At 41.3% G+C, this 17,018-nt stretch overlaps 1 protein-coding gene across 1 annotated transcript in view; it reads right to left on the reverse strand.

The window, feature by feature from the left end:
- Positions 1-17,018, reverse strand: part of ITIH5 (inter-alpha-trypsin inhibitor heavy chain 5) — a gene marked incomplete at its 5' end in the record, with an annotated part of 88,348 nt that overhangs the window by 25,255 nt on the left and 46,075 nt on the right. Inside the window, 2 exons of the mRNA XM_081106489.1 lie at positions 15,819-15,935; positions 16,659-16,828. Of these exons, the coding sequence (XP_080962615.1) occupies positions 15,819-15,935; positions 16,659-16,828 (287 nt within the window). The remainder of the gene's footprint in view (positions 1-15,818; positions 15,936-16,658; positions 16,829-17,018) is intronic.

Genomic DNA, 17,018 nt, shown 5'->3' on the forward strand with positions numbered 1-17,018 from the left:
TCACACCCCCTTCAGGGTTGGGGTCCCCACTGGGGTGCCTGGCCAGTCTGGGTGAGGGGCTGAGGGCTGTTTTCAGGGTGGCGGGTGACTGAAGCTCCCAACTGCTCCTTTTTTTCTTTTTTTTTTATTCTGAAAGCAGGTATCTGGTTTGTTTGGGTTCTATAATCGAAACACTGTTTCAACTCCAGCTCTGAGATCCCGGCTCGCTGAAAGCAGGTTTCTTGAGTTTGTTTAGATTCTATATTTGTAACAATGTTTCAAACTGCAAGCTCAGAGGCTGGCAGCGGCAGGCGGGGAACGTTGGAGTCCTCCGTCACTGAAGCAAGCAAGCCTCATGTTCTCTTCAGGCTGCCTGGCTGCTGGCCGCCATCTTGGCTTGCAGTTAATTTGCATATCGCCCTGATTAGCCAATGGGAAGGGTAGCAGAGGTATGGCTAATTACCATGTTTCTCTTTTATTAGATAGGATGGATGCTTCAAGTCTTTCAATAACTTGAAAGAAAGTTTTCTGAAATCTTATTGTGACTGACCCACCAAGTAATCAGATTTTTTAAAAATTCTAACTTCCCTGGCCACTGTGGCTCAATGGTTGGGCATTGACCCATGGGCCAGGAGGTCAAGGTTTGATTTCCAATCAGGGCACATGACTGGGTTGCAGGCTTCATCTCCAGTGGGGAGTATGGGGAGGCAGTGGATCGATGAGTCTCATCAATGATGTTTCTATCCCTCTCTCCCTCTCCCCTCCTCTCTCTGAAACCAATAAAAACATCTATATATATATAAAAGCCTAAGTGACCAGAATGACTGGAACCGGTCGCTATGGTGCGCACTGACCACCAGGAGGCAGATGCTCAATGCAGGAGCTGCCCCTTGGTGGTCGGTATCCTCCCACAGCCAACCTCCCCCAGGTGGCCAACCTCCTGCAGTCCCTACCCCCGCCAGTAGGCCCTAATTGCCTGATTGGACCGGGGTCTGAGCTGGGACAGGGAACCAGGGGTGGGTGGTGGCAGATGCGGTCCCTTTCCCTGTGGGCTGAGGGCCGGCTCCCTCCTATGTGCCAGTGGCCAATCTCCTGTGCCCCGTCCTTCACCCCAGCCAACAGGCCCCGATCAACCCACCGCTTGCCCACCACAGTGGCAGCACGGCAGCAAGGGAAGTGGGAGGCAGGAACCGCATGATGGCAGGGCGCCAACAATGGTGGCGTCAGTGTCCAATGTCTGTTCCTTCTGTGCCCAGCCCAGCGACTGTTGCTTCCTCTCTGGCCCGGGCCTCACTGGCCTGGTCTGATTTGCCCTGATCACCAGTCAGGCCTAGGGACACTACCCATGCACAAATTTTGTGCACCGGGCCTCTAGTATCTCTATATATAAAAGCCTAAGTACCTGAATGACCGAACAATCAGTCAACCAGTTACTATGACGTGCACTGACCACTAGGGGGCAGAGGTTCAATGCGGGAGCTGCCCCCTGGTAGTCAGTGCACTCCCACAGTGGGAATGCCGCTCAGCTGACTAATGGGCGCCAGGTGCCAGGCTCACAGCTGACAAGCACAACTGCGGTGGTGCAAGCCTCTCCCACCTTCATGCAGCTATGATGCACACTGACCATCAGGGGGCAGATGCTTAACACAGGAGCTGCTGAGCTGCGGTGACTTGGCAACTGCGGTTCTTGAGTGACACACCCAGAACCAGAGAGGAGGGAGCCCAATTCTGGGGTGCATCACCCGAGAGCTGCCCTCTCACAATCTGGGACCCCTCAGGGGATGTGGGAGAGACAGTTTTGGCCTGATCCCTGCAGGGCCGGGATAAGCAGGAGTGGTGTGTCACCCAGCCTGAACTTAGGATTCCCTCTTGGCCACCTGATGCTTCACACACTACTACATCCCCTGGTGGGTCCCGGATTGTGAGAGGGCACAGGCCAGGCTGAGGGACCCCACTGGTGCACAGATTTGTACACCAGGCCTCTAATTTAAAAAATAAAATAAAAACAAAAATTCCAACTTGAAGAACAAGGTAATAAATTGAGTGAAAAAGGCCATTTCTCCACTATATCTATGTCTTTTATCATTATTACTAGAGGCCCAGTGCATGAAATTCATGCACGGGTAGGGTCCCTAGGCCTGACCAGCGATCAGGGCCAATCTGCGGGGCGACCGATGGGACGATCAGGTGGCTGGCCTGGAGCCATCCACTTGCCTGCCCCGCTCCCCACTGCCGCCACCAGTCACCTCCCTCTGTGACACCTGTTCCCATGTTATTTTGGCCTGGGGCCTGCAGGCTGCAGGCAGCTCCTGCGTTGAGCATCTGCCCCCTGGTGGTGACTATGCATGATAGCGACAGGTCGTTCCACTGGTTGTTTCACCGTTCGGTCCATTTGCATATTAGGCTTTTATTATATAGGATACTAAAAAAATAATAAAATCTTGCAATAGATTGGCTTCAGAAAAGAAACCAAAACCTTAAAAAATAATGTTACTCCATTGACTAGAGAGTAAGTGCGCTCTGTGAGCTTGTGTATATTCATAAAAGGAATGCATGATTATACAATGCCCAGTTGCCTCTTGTTGCCACTCTGCCATAAACATCTCCTGAAATGAACCACACAATGGAATTTATGTTAAAAATAAAAAATGTAAACCGTAAGAAACAAACTATCCAAAAGAGGTGTCTCACTAAAGTTTGAGGAATCTTGTTGAAAGAAAAAGAAACTCTTGCCCTCACTGGTTTAGCTCAGTGGATAGGGAATCAGCCTGCAGACAGTCCCAGGTTCAATTCTGGTCAAGGGCACATGCCCAGGTTGCGGGCTTGATCCCCAGTAAGGGATGTGCAAGAGGCAGCAGATCAATTATTCTTCCTCATCATTGATATTTCTATCTCTCTATCCCTCTCTCTTCCTCTCTGAAGTCAATAAAAAAATATTTTTTAAAATAGAAAAAGAAACACTTTTTCTACTGCTCAAACTGTTGTTTTTTAGAAACAGTAGAAATGAATAAGCTTCTTTATATACATGGAAAATTTGGGATTGAAGTCATCATATCTTCCAATATTTTAAAACAATTTAGTAAATGCTAAATGTTAACTTAAATTTTCACGTGGAACTAAATATAGAAAAAAAATTTATTTCTTTAGTCTCCATATTTTAATGTTCACAAATTATAAAGAGCATATTTCCTAAATTAAGAAAATCATAGTGCTCCTGTATTCAAAAATATATTATTTTGAAGCTATTATAATTTCATTTACTGTTTGAGTTCTAATTTCAAATAGTCTTTTACTGCAGTACTGTGCTAGATTATATTGCAATTCTGGTCCTAATTACCTATTTACATATGCTTATACAATCTGTGTGAAAATATAAGATGGTTGTTTCTTCACATCAAAAGAAAAGCACCTTTTTAGTAAAGGTTAAGATCTAAATACCAATATTAATCCATTATAGGTTTTAAAAGAGAATGCTTGTTAAAGACTCCATTCTGGCTAAATTTAGTCTTACCTAAAAAAAAAAAAAAAAAAAAAAAAAAAGCTGAATAATAAAATATTAGAACATCTTTTGCAATGTAAACATAACTATATTTCAATAGTCTTTGTGTTTAAATAATATTATTCTAACTTGAGAAGCAAATTTTCTCTCATGTTATCATTCTGGCTAATATGAAGATTCATTACCTAATGTTTTGACTTTGCTTTGACAAGTATATCAAACATTTACTTAATAATGTCATTGTACATTTTTCTAAAAAGCTGTTTGCCAATAACATGTCTTTGCTTCTTATGACATAGTAAGCACATCTATTTTTCATGCTTGATGTGTAAATAACACAGGACTCTAAACAGCTTTCTTTTCACTTCTCTTCACATGGAACATCAGTACTTAACCAGGATTTGCCCTCACTGTTGATCTTATACTTCTCACTCTGGAATAGAACCAAGAATAGAGCCTTACCACCTCTCTCTCTAGGCTCCAGGCAGTCATCAGCTCTAACAGGAAGTAAATAAGAGGATGCTGACCAAGAGAAGTTCACCTGAGTTTACCAGTACAGTCCTCCTTTGCAATCAGTGTCCTTTAGCCATGTTCTGACTCATCTACTGACTAACATGATTGAGTTGTTGGTCCCCAGGGCCTGGTCTGAATTCTGAAGTTCATATTGCCCAACTAACTGCATGTTTGGATTCTGGAGCCCTGACTGTTTCATTCTACAGATTTTTTTTTTTATTTTATTATTTTTTGTGTGTGTGGCTGGCTCCCTGGCTGTCCTATGACCTGTTCAACTTTCCCTTATATATGAGTTTTCATGATTCCTGCTTCCCTCTGTAAGTGCTCCATATGCCACTCACTATAACTCCCCTCCCCCCAAGATAAGCCTTGACAAACATCAAGAACATAACAGAAAGATATGAAGATGTTGTGAAAAAGTCATGCTAAATAGGAAACAATTATCAGCACCTGTAGACTATATATGTAGGAAAATATTTAGAGGAAGTGAAGTCAGCCTCCATCAGACAGGAAGAGTGAAGGTTCTGGAGAGCTTGAGGGTCCAGAGTAGAGATGGTAGGAGTTTTCTTCATCCACTAAGTCACTGAGGATGCAGTTCTTCAAAGGAACTAGCTTTGTGCAAGGGTCTCACTCAACTCCCCACCTCTGAGGACACAAGCTCTCATCCTCATTCCATGTGGGTGTTAAAACCTCAGGCCTTAGGACATGGAGCCTGGCACCTCTCCTGGGGAACCATCACTTATCTCAGGTGCTCACCACTTTACTTCTCTGCTCCCTTTTCATTCATAGAATGTGTGGTGCTCTTTGCTTACTTACCAGCTCAGCCATGCACTCGCTGTAATCTGCCTGCCTCTCTAAATGTTCATATCAGGACGGTTTTCAAAGTATTACCAGAACTTTTCAACTATAACATATTCATTCTTGTTTTACGCCTTTCTTCATGTTTTTCCCCAACCAAGAATTCATTCCTTCCTTTCCTGCCCAGAAAATTGTATCCCAACTTCAAAAACCAGTTTCTATGTCAACCTCCATCATAAATCTTTTGCCGACTACCTCAAGCTCTTTCCCCTCACTAAAATTCTTCCCACCATCTACGTGGCAGGTTGGATTTGACTAACCTATGAGTGTTCCATGTTTCTTTTTGCAGCAAAATCCTAAGCTCCTTAATTAAAGTGACTTAAATATGATGCTTTTCTTGTATGTCACTGTCTCCTGCCTCCATGTTTCTGCACATGCTAGCCATTCTCCCCCCTTCTTATCCCTCCCACTTGACTAACTTTTAAAATACCACAGACTCACTCAACTATCCCCTCCTCTGAGAAGCATTTCCCTACTCTACCCATAAAAACAATAGGTCAGCACTCCCAATGTGCCTTGACTATATCTCTGTCATAGTAGCACGTTGCCTATGATTTTCACATGACTTTCCTTTCCCTCCACACCTCCTGATAGGAAAGGTTGTGACTTTATTTATCTTTGTATCTCCTACACCTAGCACCTATCCCATAGCACATAATCAATATTTATTGCATTCTTTGAGAATATGAAGGCTAGAGTTACAGCCAAGATGGGATCCTCAGGGCGGCGAGTCAGGTGTCCTAAGGAAGAGAAGGGGTGGCTGCCATATCGGCATGGCAGCTCTTAGGAATTTCAATCAGCCAGTTTCAATCAGCCAGCCAAGGGGATGGCGGCCCAGGAATGACTCCGCTTTCAGACATTCTGATAAGCACTTCCACATTTGTTATCTCATTCGATTCTCTTTGATTTATACAGTTTATCTCCTTGTTACTTGTAGCCAAAGTTTCCTTTGGGGCCCTATCTAGCCCTGTACAGAGAAATTCTGCCCATCTCCATTCCAGACGAGTGCAAAATTAGGAAGCCATTTGAAAGGGGAAGCTAGGCTCTTCGATGGTTTCAGAAGCTGAAAACAAGGTCTGCAACCTGGACAGATAAAACAGGAGTATTCAAAGCTCTACATTGTTCATTTCTTCCTTCTGTGAGAGCCACATAAAGCCTTCATTCAGAGATCCTCAACATTTTTTAAACATAACCTCATTTGGGTAAACCTTAACTGCCTCAACAAAAAATTCTGAATGGGTACCTCCAATTTATTTTAAATAATGTATATTATAATCATTAAAAAGCAAATTCTTTAAACAAAAATATCCAAGTTTTCACTGGTGGCCTCAGGGAAAAATAGTGTGTCCTCTGTCCATCATTTATTTCCTCATATTCTGAGTCAGAGTCAAAAAACAACAGTTTTCCCTATTGCCTGCTGTTCACCACCCCAAGTCCCAGATCTGTATTTTGCAATGTATTTCTAAAATACATCTACTAAGTAACAATGTTTGGACAAGAGCAGCTCAGTAGATGAGAATAAATACTATCAACTGAAATGATCTCTAGGCATACAACAAACAGTTATCACTCTAGACCAGCAAACTATGGCCTGGGGGTCAAATCCAGACTACTGCCTCTTAGTAACAAACACAGTTTAATGGAACATAACACACCCATTTCTTTGTTAATTGCTTATGGCTACCTTTGTGCTACAATAGCAGAGCTGAGTAGTGATGACAGAGACCATTTAGCTTGCAAAGATTAAGATATTTTACTCTCTGCCCTTTCAGAAAAAGTTTGCTGACCCTGTTCTAGAAAAATCGGAACAGGGGAAGCTGGACATTTCAGTTGCCAACTGGAGCCATGCTGTCAGATGCATGCAAAGCCTGTGATCTGGAAAGGTGATGCAGGAGTGCCCAAACCTTATGTTGTCCATTTTTATATGTACGATAGCCATGTAGTGCCTACCTCCAGAGGCCCTCCAAATGTCTTAGACATGATCGATCTCGTTTGTTATGCTTGCACTCCTCCTCTGCTGAGCTCCTCCATCTGTTCAGGGAGCTTTTGCCTCCTGACCAAATCACAACTCCCTGAGGCCCTTCTGGGTTCTGCTGTCACTGTCTGGAATTCTTCCGGGTGCCTCAGTGGACCTCAGACTGCCTCCCTTTGTTCCCTATCACTGCAAGCTACTTTCTCCATATCCTTATTCCTATTCCAGCATCCTCTCTTTCTCCTATTCCAGCATCCTCCCTTTCAAAATGTGGCAGATCCACATGCTCTGGAAGAGGGCAGCTAGGATGAATATACCATTAGACATCATTAGACCTCACAGTCACCCACCTCATCTGCACTCTACACCTGCGCCATCACCATGCTGGCATTCAGCTCTCCAATCCAAATCATAAAGGAGAAAGGAGTCTGCATCCCTGTACATGCCCACGGTGCTTAACGTTAAACAATAAATACTAATAGTTAATTGTGTGCATCAGCACAGAACAGGTCCATTCACTTTTCACAACACCGAGCTGCTGGCTGAGGCCTCTCAGGGCAGCTCACTTCTGTGTGCACTCACTGAGATGGGCAGCACTCCACATCATGTCACTTGGCATAAGAACAGGTAGAGCCTGGCACCTTAACAGGTGGTCTGAAGTTATGTTAGGGTCTACAGTGAGGAATGTATGGTGAAGAGCTTTAGAGTGGGGTAGAGTAGGCATGGCTATGAATTTTTCTACTTATAACTTTGTGTATTTTAGCATAGTGTGGCACCTTCCTGCCCATCACCTTCTCATTTATAAGCAGGAATAACATTTCATTGGATTGCTGAAAGATTACATGAAACATGTATGCCAAACTTTTAGAGTGCTTGGTATGTTCTAGTCCCTCAATGGCATCTCCTGCACCTTAAAAATGCATGTGACATTTAATGTTTATGTGCTGGTATGTTTTTCAACTAACATCATCGCCTACTGTATAGGATCTGGGGATATGTACCATGATGATAAAAAACAAGAAGGTGCCCAAACCCGTAGAGTTTATAGACTGTTTGCCTGTCAGGCTACACAGAGCATGTCCAATATCTGTGAAATTGGAAGCCCAGTTTTGGACAGTGAAGAAGACACTGGCGCCCTGAAGCATGAGATAAGCCAGTGCGGGAACCCAGCAGCATTCAGGTGGCACTTCTCCATCCAGCTCCCGTTTCCCCTGACTGCAATTTGGCAGTTACGGACATGAAACTTTATGCTTGCTCTTTACCCTCTAAAACTGTTGACTAAATTACATGGAGGAAGGAAGACAACCTTCCAAAAGCTACACGGGAATCTAGAATTGGCAGAGAGTGGCACAGATGATGAGAATGAGTCTGTGAAAGTTACAACATGAAGGCATCTGGTAAAGGATGCATTAGTCCCTGCTGGGTTGCCAAAGAGGGACCCTTAGCCAAGATCCTTAATATGCAGGTGAAAGTAGTAGAGCTGCTTATACAGATTAGGAAGAAGAAAGAGACGAACATGTAAACCTTGATCAAGGAATAATGTACCTAATAGACATGTATTCTCTTTAATGTTCCCAAGGACATATGTGTTTGCTGGTTAATTGCTTAAAAATCCAGCTAACAATAAAAGTTCTGCCCTGATCACATTTTTTTGTTGTTGTTGTTGTTGCTTTTCTCAGTTCCCTTCTCACTGAGAAGCTTTACAAACTCAAGTTGGGAGGCAGAAATATTGCCTGGCCCTACTAGCACCAAAGCACATTCATCAGCAAAAGCACATGGGAAAGAAAACAGAGCCAACAGAGCCAAGCCATGTGCTGCCACTTGGGGGTGGGGAGGGAGGGGGTGGCTGTCAGGGAGGTATCTGTCCCCCAGCTGGTTAAGTCTGGCTTCCAGGCTCACATTCCCACTGAGATCAGAACCAGAACCAGAAAACGCCAGATGCACACAGCTTTGGGTGCTCCCAGGCACTGGTATACTCTTTACTGCGTATACATTTTAAGGTTATATGATCTTTACAAAATATATAAATCTATTGTTCACATAATTATTAAATACCAACTATGACCTACATTATGATGAGTACAGTAAAGTATTTCAAGCCTATCAGAGATGAGTGGAGCCAAGAACTTCCAGCATAACAGTGAATGAGCCTTCATAGCATTTGAGGGGACTTATGACTAATTTCTGATGTTGCCAAATTTTCCTCTTCACCAGTGGACATGATATTGCATACAAAAGCCTGCAGAGAGCCAACTAAGCTTTTCACTCAGTGCTGTGGCCTTAGAGAAGCGGAGAGCTGTTAAAATAGTCAGCAGTTTTCAAAACCACTCAAGGCAGCGATGAGCATTAGAAATTGCGTAGCGGCTTCTGACATGTGCTTGGCTGTTCTTGGGTAGTTCTCCTGGAAAGAGGCCATGCTGTAGCTTCGAAGCCAGCAGAGTACATGCCAGACTTTCAGTGCCTAGCAAGGAATGGGATTTTAATATCCAGGAATGAAGGAAGAGGGGAGAATAACGAAGGAGTGACATCTAGCATTACAATGCTCTTGCACAATGCAAGGAAATCGCTCCCGAAGGCAGCCTTCTCAGCTGGGTTTTGAAATGTCAAACTGCACTGACCCTGTACTCATTTGTACTTCTATCATTGCATACAGAGGGCTGCTTCCTCACACCGCTGCTTGCACTGAGACTCCGTAGCCTTGTGATTTGATTTATGAACTTCAGAGTCAAACCTGGCTTTGAAGTCTCCCCCTCCCATGTACTACTGAGTATCTACCTTTGCAAACCCTCCGTTTTTACAACCAAGTTGTTATAGAAATTAAATATCATTTTATTCAATAATTCGTGTCATACCCCTAGCACAATGTCTAGCATGTTCAAAATGTTCCATGCCATATTTTTAAGAATTACTCAAAGTATTATATCATTAATGGTAAGTCTAGGAGACCTCAATTTAGTTCATTGGTATTTCTCTGTACAACTTGGGACAGGATTTATCTCTCTGGAGTTTATTTAGTAAAATTAAATATTGGTAGTTCTCCCATCAGAAGTGGAAGGAGACCTTGTGCACTGGTATGGATTGGGTTGGAGGTTAAACCCTGAAATAACTCAGGCACCTAAAGAGCTGCTGTGGCTTTGGGTGACTAATGGTCTTTGTGTGAAGTTGCAGAACTGACCATGCATTTTTACCATTTTGGTGTTTTCTTAATGTTTATTGGGAAATAATGTAAATTTTTTTTGAGCTCTGAAATAGATACTACAGGAATTGTCATTATAATTTATATTATTTAAAGTTTGATGATATAAAAATAGCATTTTTAAAATTTGCATTTCTATAAGGTTATTTTTATTTATCTGGAATAACTATATATTAAAGATAAACTCCCATTGCTCTTTATATATTAAAGTTTTGCTATATAATTTTTCCCATCTTTTGTTAATTTTTGTTTTAACTTAAAACAAAAGTTTATAATTTTTATGTAGGTAAAGTTGTTAAGTTTTTTTTTTCCTTTTTAGTTGCTTTCATTGCTTTTAGGCTTAGAGAGAGGCTTTCTCTACTTTAAAACTAGTTAAATATACACCTATATATTCTTATATATTGTAGAGTATGAGTCATTTATTACTGTTCACTGCTTAATCCATTTGAAATTCTTAGTCTGGTAACAGTTTTAAAAGTTACAAATTTGCATAGCCTTTCTAAAAATGTTTTTGTAATATTTGTAAAAACCACAAATGAGTTGGCATTATTTGCCCCAATTCTAAGAATCTAACTTAAGAAAATGTTGGGGCATGTGGTCAAGGATTTCTATGTAAAGATAGTCATCCCAGTGCTGTTTATAATGGCAAAAAATAGAAATAACTTAAAAGTCTCTCATGGGTGGTGGAGTGAGTAAATGCTCTTCAGCTTTACTGTCCAATATGGTGACCAGCAGCCACGTCTGGCTATTTAAATTCAAATGTATTAAAGTTAAATACAATTAAAAATGCAGTTCCTCAGTTATACTAGTCACATTTCAAGTGCTAACAGCCATATATGACTAGTGGCTATCATATTGGATAGTACAGATATAGTACATTCCCCTTTCCATAGAAGTTTCTATTAAGTAGTACTGCCCTGTGGCCATTAAAATCAGGTTTAAAAAAATATTTAACAATGTTAGATGTATTCACAATATGATGCTAAGTAAAAATATCAAAATACAAAATATTTGGTGGTAAGAGGAGTTCTATTTGGTTGCAGTAACTTCAATCATCACTATCTTCATCAAGTTGTTTTTCTCAGAGGAAACCCAAACCCTGCCCTCATGAAGCTCATTATACTAAAGAAAAAAAAACCTGAATTTTAATAGGTGCATGGAAATTTAATGAGATACATGGGGAAATCTAGTAGATGGTACCCACTCAGTAGCTATTATTTGATTCAAAATCCAAATGGGAATTATCATACTGGGTCAGATGCAAGACCTAATTAATACTGTATTCTGTGACCAACAGTAGTCTTAAAATTTATCAATATCTATTATCCAGCTAAGAAAAGCACAAAAACAACTTAGCCAACAATGACACTTTAGAATTTGGGGTACATAAAGCAAAGAAATTTAGAGTACTTCGTAAATATGGAAAGGCTGCAAGGCCTCTCAAATCTATACTTATAATAGGGTAATATGCAAATTGGTTGGGACTCCGTCACGTAACGACTGATCAGCAGATTGCACGCCCTTCAGGCATGGGTGGGCAGGGACTTGCAATGTTGGGGAAGGGGGCAGGGACTAGCACCACCTGGTACATGAGGCTGCCTCCCAGCCCGGTGCCCAGCCAGGGACGTGAGGCTGCCTCATTGGCTCCTCATGTGAAAGGTGAGCTCAGATCCTCATTCTTATTCAGTGTAGTGGAGTGTGGGAATTGGTTTATAGGATCCAGTCCCACTTGGGGAAATGTTACTACAGTCTGAGAGTAGGTGTAAAATGGGGATCATATTTATTCGCTCACAGGCTTGCTGTAGAACAGACAGAGTCACTATCCTCACAGAATTCAGGATGCCCCACGTGCAAACCTAGAATGAAAGGTCAGCAACACCCCACATGGCCAAGAGCTAGAAACTGCCCTTTGAAAGGAGCATATGCAACAGAACTGTGAGTCCCGGGAGGACGAAGAGGAAAGCTGTCCTTGCAGTTAATTTAAGAGTTTAAGGTGCAAAACTGGCATCATAACATCGAGGCCATGCAGTCATGTTGCAACACTGAGACTGTGGGACCCTTGGGATGAGTGGTTTCTGACGCTATGGGAACCCCCTGCCCTCACCCCGGCCTCTGGGTGCCGGTTACAGATGACCACATGAGCAGGGATGAGGGCTCTGGGCCTGTGGTGGCAGGATTAAGGGACAGAGGACCTCCTCCCATAAAGTCTCCCCCAGCCCATGCAGCATCAGGCTGTGTGGCACATGCCCACTGATGGCCTCACCAGCTGATGTCACCTAGAGGGGTCGCTCAGGCGGTTTCTCTAAAGAGGGGCACACGCCCAGCTTAGAGGCAAGGAGGTACAGGCTTGGGGGCCATGTGACACCCCACAGCCCCTGCAGCACGGCCAGAGCTGAAGCTGCAGGTCCGTCTGGCTCTTGCAGGGCCTGGACTGTGCAGTGGCCCCAGCACTGGTAGCAAATGCTGGGTGCCTGAATCCAAGGAGCCACGCAGACCCACGGGCCTTCCCAGATAGACCTCCTGCATCCTTCACCAAACCCGGGTCTGATCCTCATCCTCCCCACCGGACCCCAGGGGCCCAACCTCCCAAATGGTGACCTTTGACTGCACACCCTCACCCTAGCATTTCAGTCTCAGAACCTAACACCTCCCTTAACCCCCTCACCTCCAATCTAACCTTTAACAGGAGCCATTGCCAACCACATCTGGTCCAGCTCCACTATCTCCCCTCTCGCCCCCCACTTTCTTCCATGGAAGCTGCTATTGCTTCCCATGAACTCAACCAAAATAGGATTAATCAAAGCAGAATATGAGCGAGCAAAGACCTTGAACTAAAGAAGAAATAAAGTAACTAATATACATGAGAAAAGTTAACTTCAAAGGTAATCAAGTAATTGCAAAGGAAAGATACCTGGAACATTTAAAAAATCACAATATTCAGCACGGGAGAGGGTGTGATGAAACAGACAGCTGATAGCACTGCTGCGGAGTATAGGGGACAGCATTTCTGGAGACAGTCTGACAGGATGTAGCAAATAATAAGGCTCCTGGGCTGAATGATTACATTTCCAGGAATTTATCACACATAATAATCAAAAAGTTGTGCCAGATATCATCATAATAATAAAAGGCTAATATGCAAATGGTCATCATGCCATGACACCGTAACGACCAAACAGCAGGAGGCTGCGTGCAAGGGGACTTGCAGCATTGGTGGGTGGGGACTTGCGCCGGCCTGGGACGTGAGGTTGCCTCCCTGCCCAGTGCAGGGCCGGGGGATGTGAATAGCAATATTAAATATTTTTTTCTAATTAATTCCCTTTTAATGTGCACAGATTTCATGCACTGGGCCACTAGTCGATAAATAATCAACCACTATAAAAGAATGCTTCACTATGTGTGAATAAAACTTTGGGAAATTGTGCCCATAAAGAAAATCTACCTCAATCTTTCCATTGAGAATAACTAAAAATGCTAAATAAAATGTCTATTTTTAAAAAAATTCTTCAGAGTATCAGAGAAGTAATAAACAGTAAGAAAAAAAACATCTGGAAGAACATAAAATGTAAAGAAGTGGGCTCAGCATTTAGGATCACTTTTGACTAAGTTTGTCACAGCCAAAGAGGTATCTGAAAGGCTGAGCATTTTGTAGTTTATAAATTCAAAAGTTGAGATCCAAAGCCCATCAAATGATAGGTGTTCTAGTAAACCTTCTATACTTTGCGCAAAACAGAAATAAACCAGCTTTTATAAGGAGTGCAATCTAGCTTTGAGCCATTTGGGCCACCCAGAAAAAAACTCAAGCCCTAAAAATTGGCTAAAATAATCCCAGATTATAATTTTCTCTGATGGCCAACAGAAATAAACCAAAACTTTCTCTAGAGGCATAGATCTTCATCTTAGGCCTCAAAATATTTCTACACACAGTTTTCTAAATATAATGTCCATCATGCAATCAAAGATAACCAGTCACAAAAGGAGAGATGAGAAACAATAAAAACAATTCTTAAGAATCTCCAAAGTTTAGAATAACAAAGTACAGACTTTCAAATAACTATGTTTACTGTGCTTGAGATTTCTTTTAATTAAAAATTTTGAAAAATAACTGAACAGTCTAAAAAGTGACAGCAGATTTGAAAAAGAACCAAATGGAAATTCTATAACTGAAAAATATGTAATGACTGAAATTACTCAATGGATTCGTTTAACAGTGGATCAAACATACCTGAAGAAATAATTTGTAGCCTGAAAGATAAGTTTGGAATGAAATATGGAAAAGCAAAAGTTGGAATAAATAGAAGAGAGCATGGCAAACATAGAGGATGTGGAGAGAGAAACCTAGCATTGGAATCCCAGAAGGAAAAGTTAAGACAAAGCAATCTCAGAAAAATAGCTGGGGATTTTCCTATGAATCCACAAATTCATGAAGTCCTAGGAACTTCAGGAATAAAAAAAATAAGAAGAAATTCACACCTAGAACCATCATATTAAAACAATAGAAAACTAAAGACAAAAAGAAAATTCTTAAAAGAAGTTGACAGTAAAAGTGACCTTTAAAGAAACAACAGTTAAAAATATAAATGACTTTTCAACATCAAGATAGTGGAATCTCTCTTCAATGGACTGAAAGAAGATCACTGTCAACCTAGAATTCATACCAATAAAAATATCCTTCAACAATGGGAGTGAAATCAATAATGTCCAGACAAACAAATGCTGAGAAAATTCTTTACCAGTAGACCTACATTTTAAAAGAGACCAATGAGTGTTCTTCAGGCAAAGAAAAATAACCTCAGATGGAAGGTCAGAGATGTGAAAAGGAAGAGAAGCAATAAAAATGGAGGCATCAACAGCTGGAATCTGTTCAAGAATATGATTTTGAAGAACCACAAGAAGCTGACTTCCAGGTGAGGTTATCTTCCCCCTATATTAGTTGGAAATTATATTTGACTATCCTCTAAAGGAAAATAGTTAAACCCAATCTTTATATCACATTTGGAATACAGTTTTTTACTATTTGGGGATAAAGGAAAATCAAATGCTATGAAGAGAAGATCAATATATTATACTGCATGATTTAAAAATACAAATGGCCAAAGAAACCATTTATAAGTAATAACAGAGAAAATATGTACAATAGCTCATCAGAAATATTAATTGTTCTGGCAGTCAAGAGCTTTTTCTGTCTTTTGTTATGTGAGTTGAAAATACATTATAAATGCAAATTTCTCATATTTAGGATACTAGAATAAGATAAGTGGTTTGTAAAAAAAAATTTAAATAGTTGTATTTTCAAATTAATGAAAATTTTCAGTATAGACTACATGTCCCCTTGATGTCCCTTCTATCCCTAGAATTATAATATTCATGCTAAATACTGTGAGAATATCAGTCCTGAATTATTAAGGTACAAGTCCTTTGCTCTTAGAATAGGTCAAGGGGACTGCTGATTAACCTATTCCATTGTTCTAAAAGTACATCATTACCAAATAGAATCATTCCACCAACAATGGTGCTGTTGAGTAGCTCTCATAGTATAGTCCTGTCCCATTCACATTATCCACTCTGCCAGTCCCCTTTATTTCAAGGTATTTCTATAGCAAGTCCCCTGTTCTCTGAAAACCACCATGTGGAAATGATAATTTATGTCAATGGTTTAACTGAATCAGATCAGGAATGTCCTCTATAGGCAGCAACAGCTGGATGATAAAGCAGACATTTGGCATCAGTTAATTTTTATCCACATCATTGTCCCAGGCAAAACTGAGAGAGGAAAAAATGGGCATTTGGCACTCACTCACCTGCCGGAGTTTGGTTCCTACCATGGAGGCACTGCTGTCAAGCACAAATACCACATTCTTGGGTAAAGGAGGAAGGTCTTTGGGGGCAAAGTAGTGCACAAAATACTCATTTAGAACCTGGTGCAGGGAAAAGAAAGTAAAAATGATAGTATCCAGAATAGGTAGAAAAACTAAAAAGGACAGTCTATGGAACTTTTAAGCATCAAAGATAGCATGAAACAGCGTCTCTGGTCAGATTCCACACCCAGAGCAAAAGTACTCAGGGACTTGATCCTTCCAAAAGAACCCATTGCTAATTTAATCTGTATAAGGATAAAATCAACCCTTCACATCTTATTGGCTATGTTGACTAATTTGATTTGAATTGTCCTCTTCTGCCTCTTGCCACTTGAGAATCCTGCTTCCTTAATTATCTGGTTTTTACCAAGCATCATACAAATTGAGATGTCAAGGAGGTTGTCCACATTCTGGGTGCACATTAATACATTTTAATATTCCCACCCTGTCTCTGGAGCAATAAAACCTAAATGGAAATGAGTCAGGGACCAGTCTCTTTTAATTAAAACTTAAGAAGAACTAAAATTCTAATGCCATCTAACATAGCACAGGGAAAACTGTACATTTCACTTGCTCTGCAGATTACTGCAGCAGGAAACAGATACCCTCAGCCTCCAGCTAGGGAGTACCACTAGTCTCCTGAGAGACACATTTTGGGTTAAAACATATTTCCTAAGAATCAGAAAATCCCCTGTCCCTTAGATAAGTATTGAAATCCCTAGTTCTGAGTCTAAGTAAAAGTATTAAGCAACTAACATAAAATAGTAGCAACAAACCCCTTACCTGGATGTCCCCAATGCTCTGTCCCCTATTGACATCATATCTAATGATGAAATCTCCCAGAACACCATTCTGGGCAATCCTTGCTTGTTGAACCACACTAGGCTTAAAAATGACTTTGGCAAAAGTTTCATTCTGGTTGATAACAGTAGAAGGAGGCGGCCCAGCATCATCTGCATGCAAAATATAAGCATAATTAATCACTAAATATATGAATATTTTCCTGTGAGGGAGAAGTTGTGTTACAGTGACACAGAAGGTTAGACTTCATGTTATCGTGGGTTTATTTCCACATGAAATCCTAGACTTCATACTGATAATGTATCATGATGCATGAGATATGCTATCATATAGTTCACCTTC

This window comes from Myotis nattereri, assembly GCF_964212035.1.
Source record: "Myotis nattereri genome assembly, chromosome: 1".
Classification (NCBI taxonomy): Eukaryota; Metazoa; Chordata; class Mammalia; order Chiroptera; family Vespertilionidae; genus Myotis; species Myotis nattereri.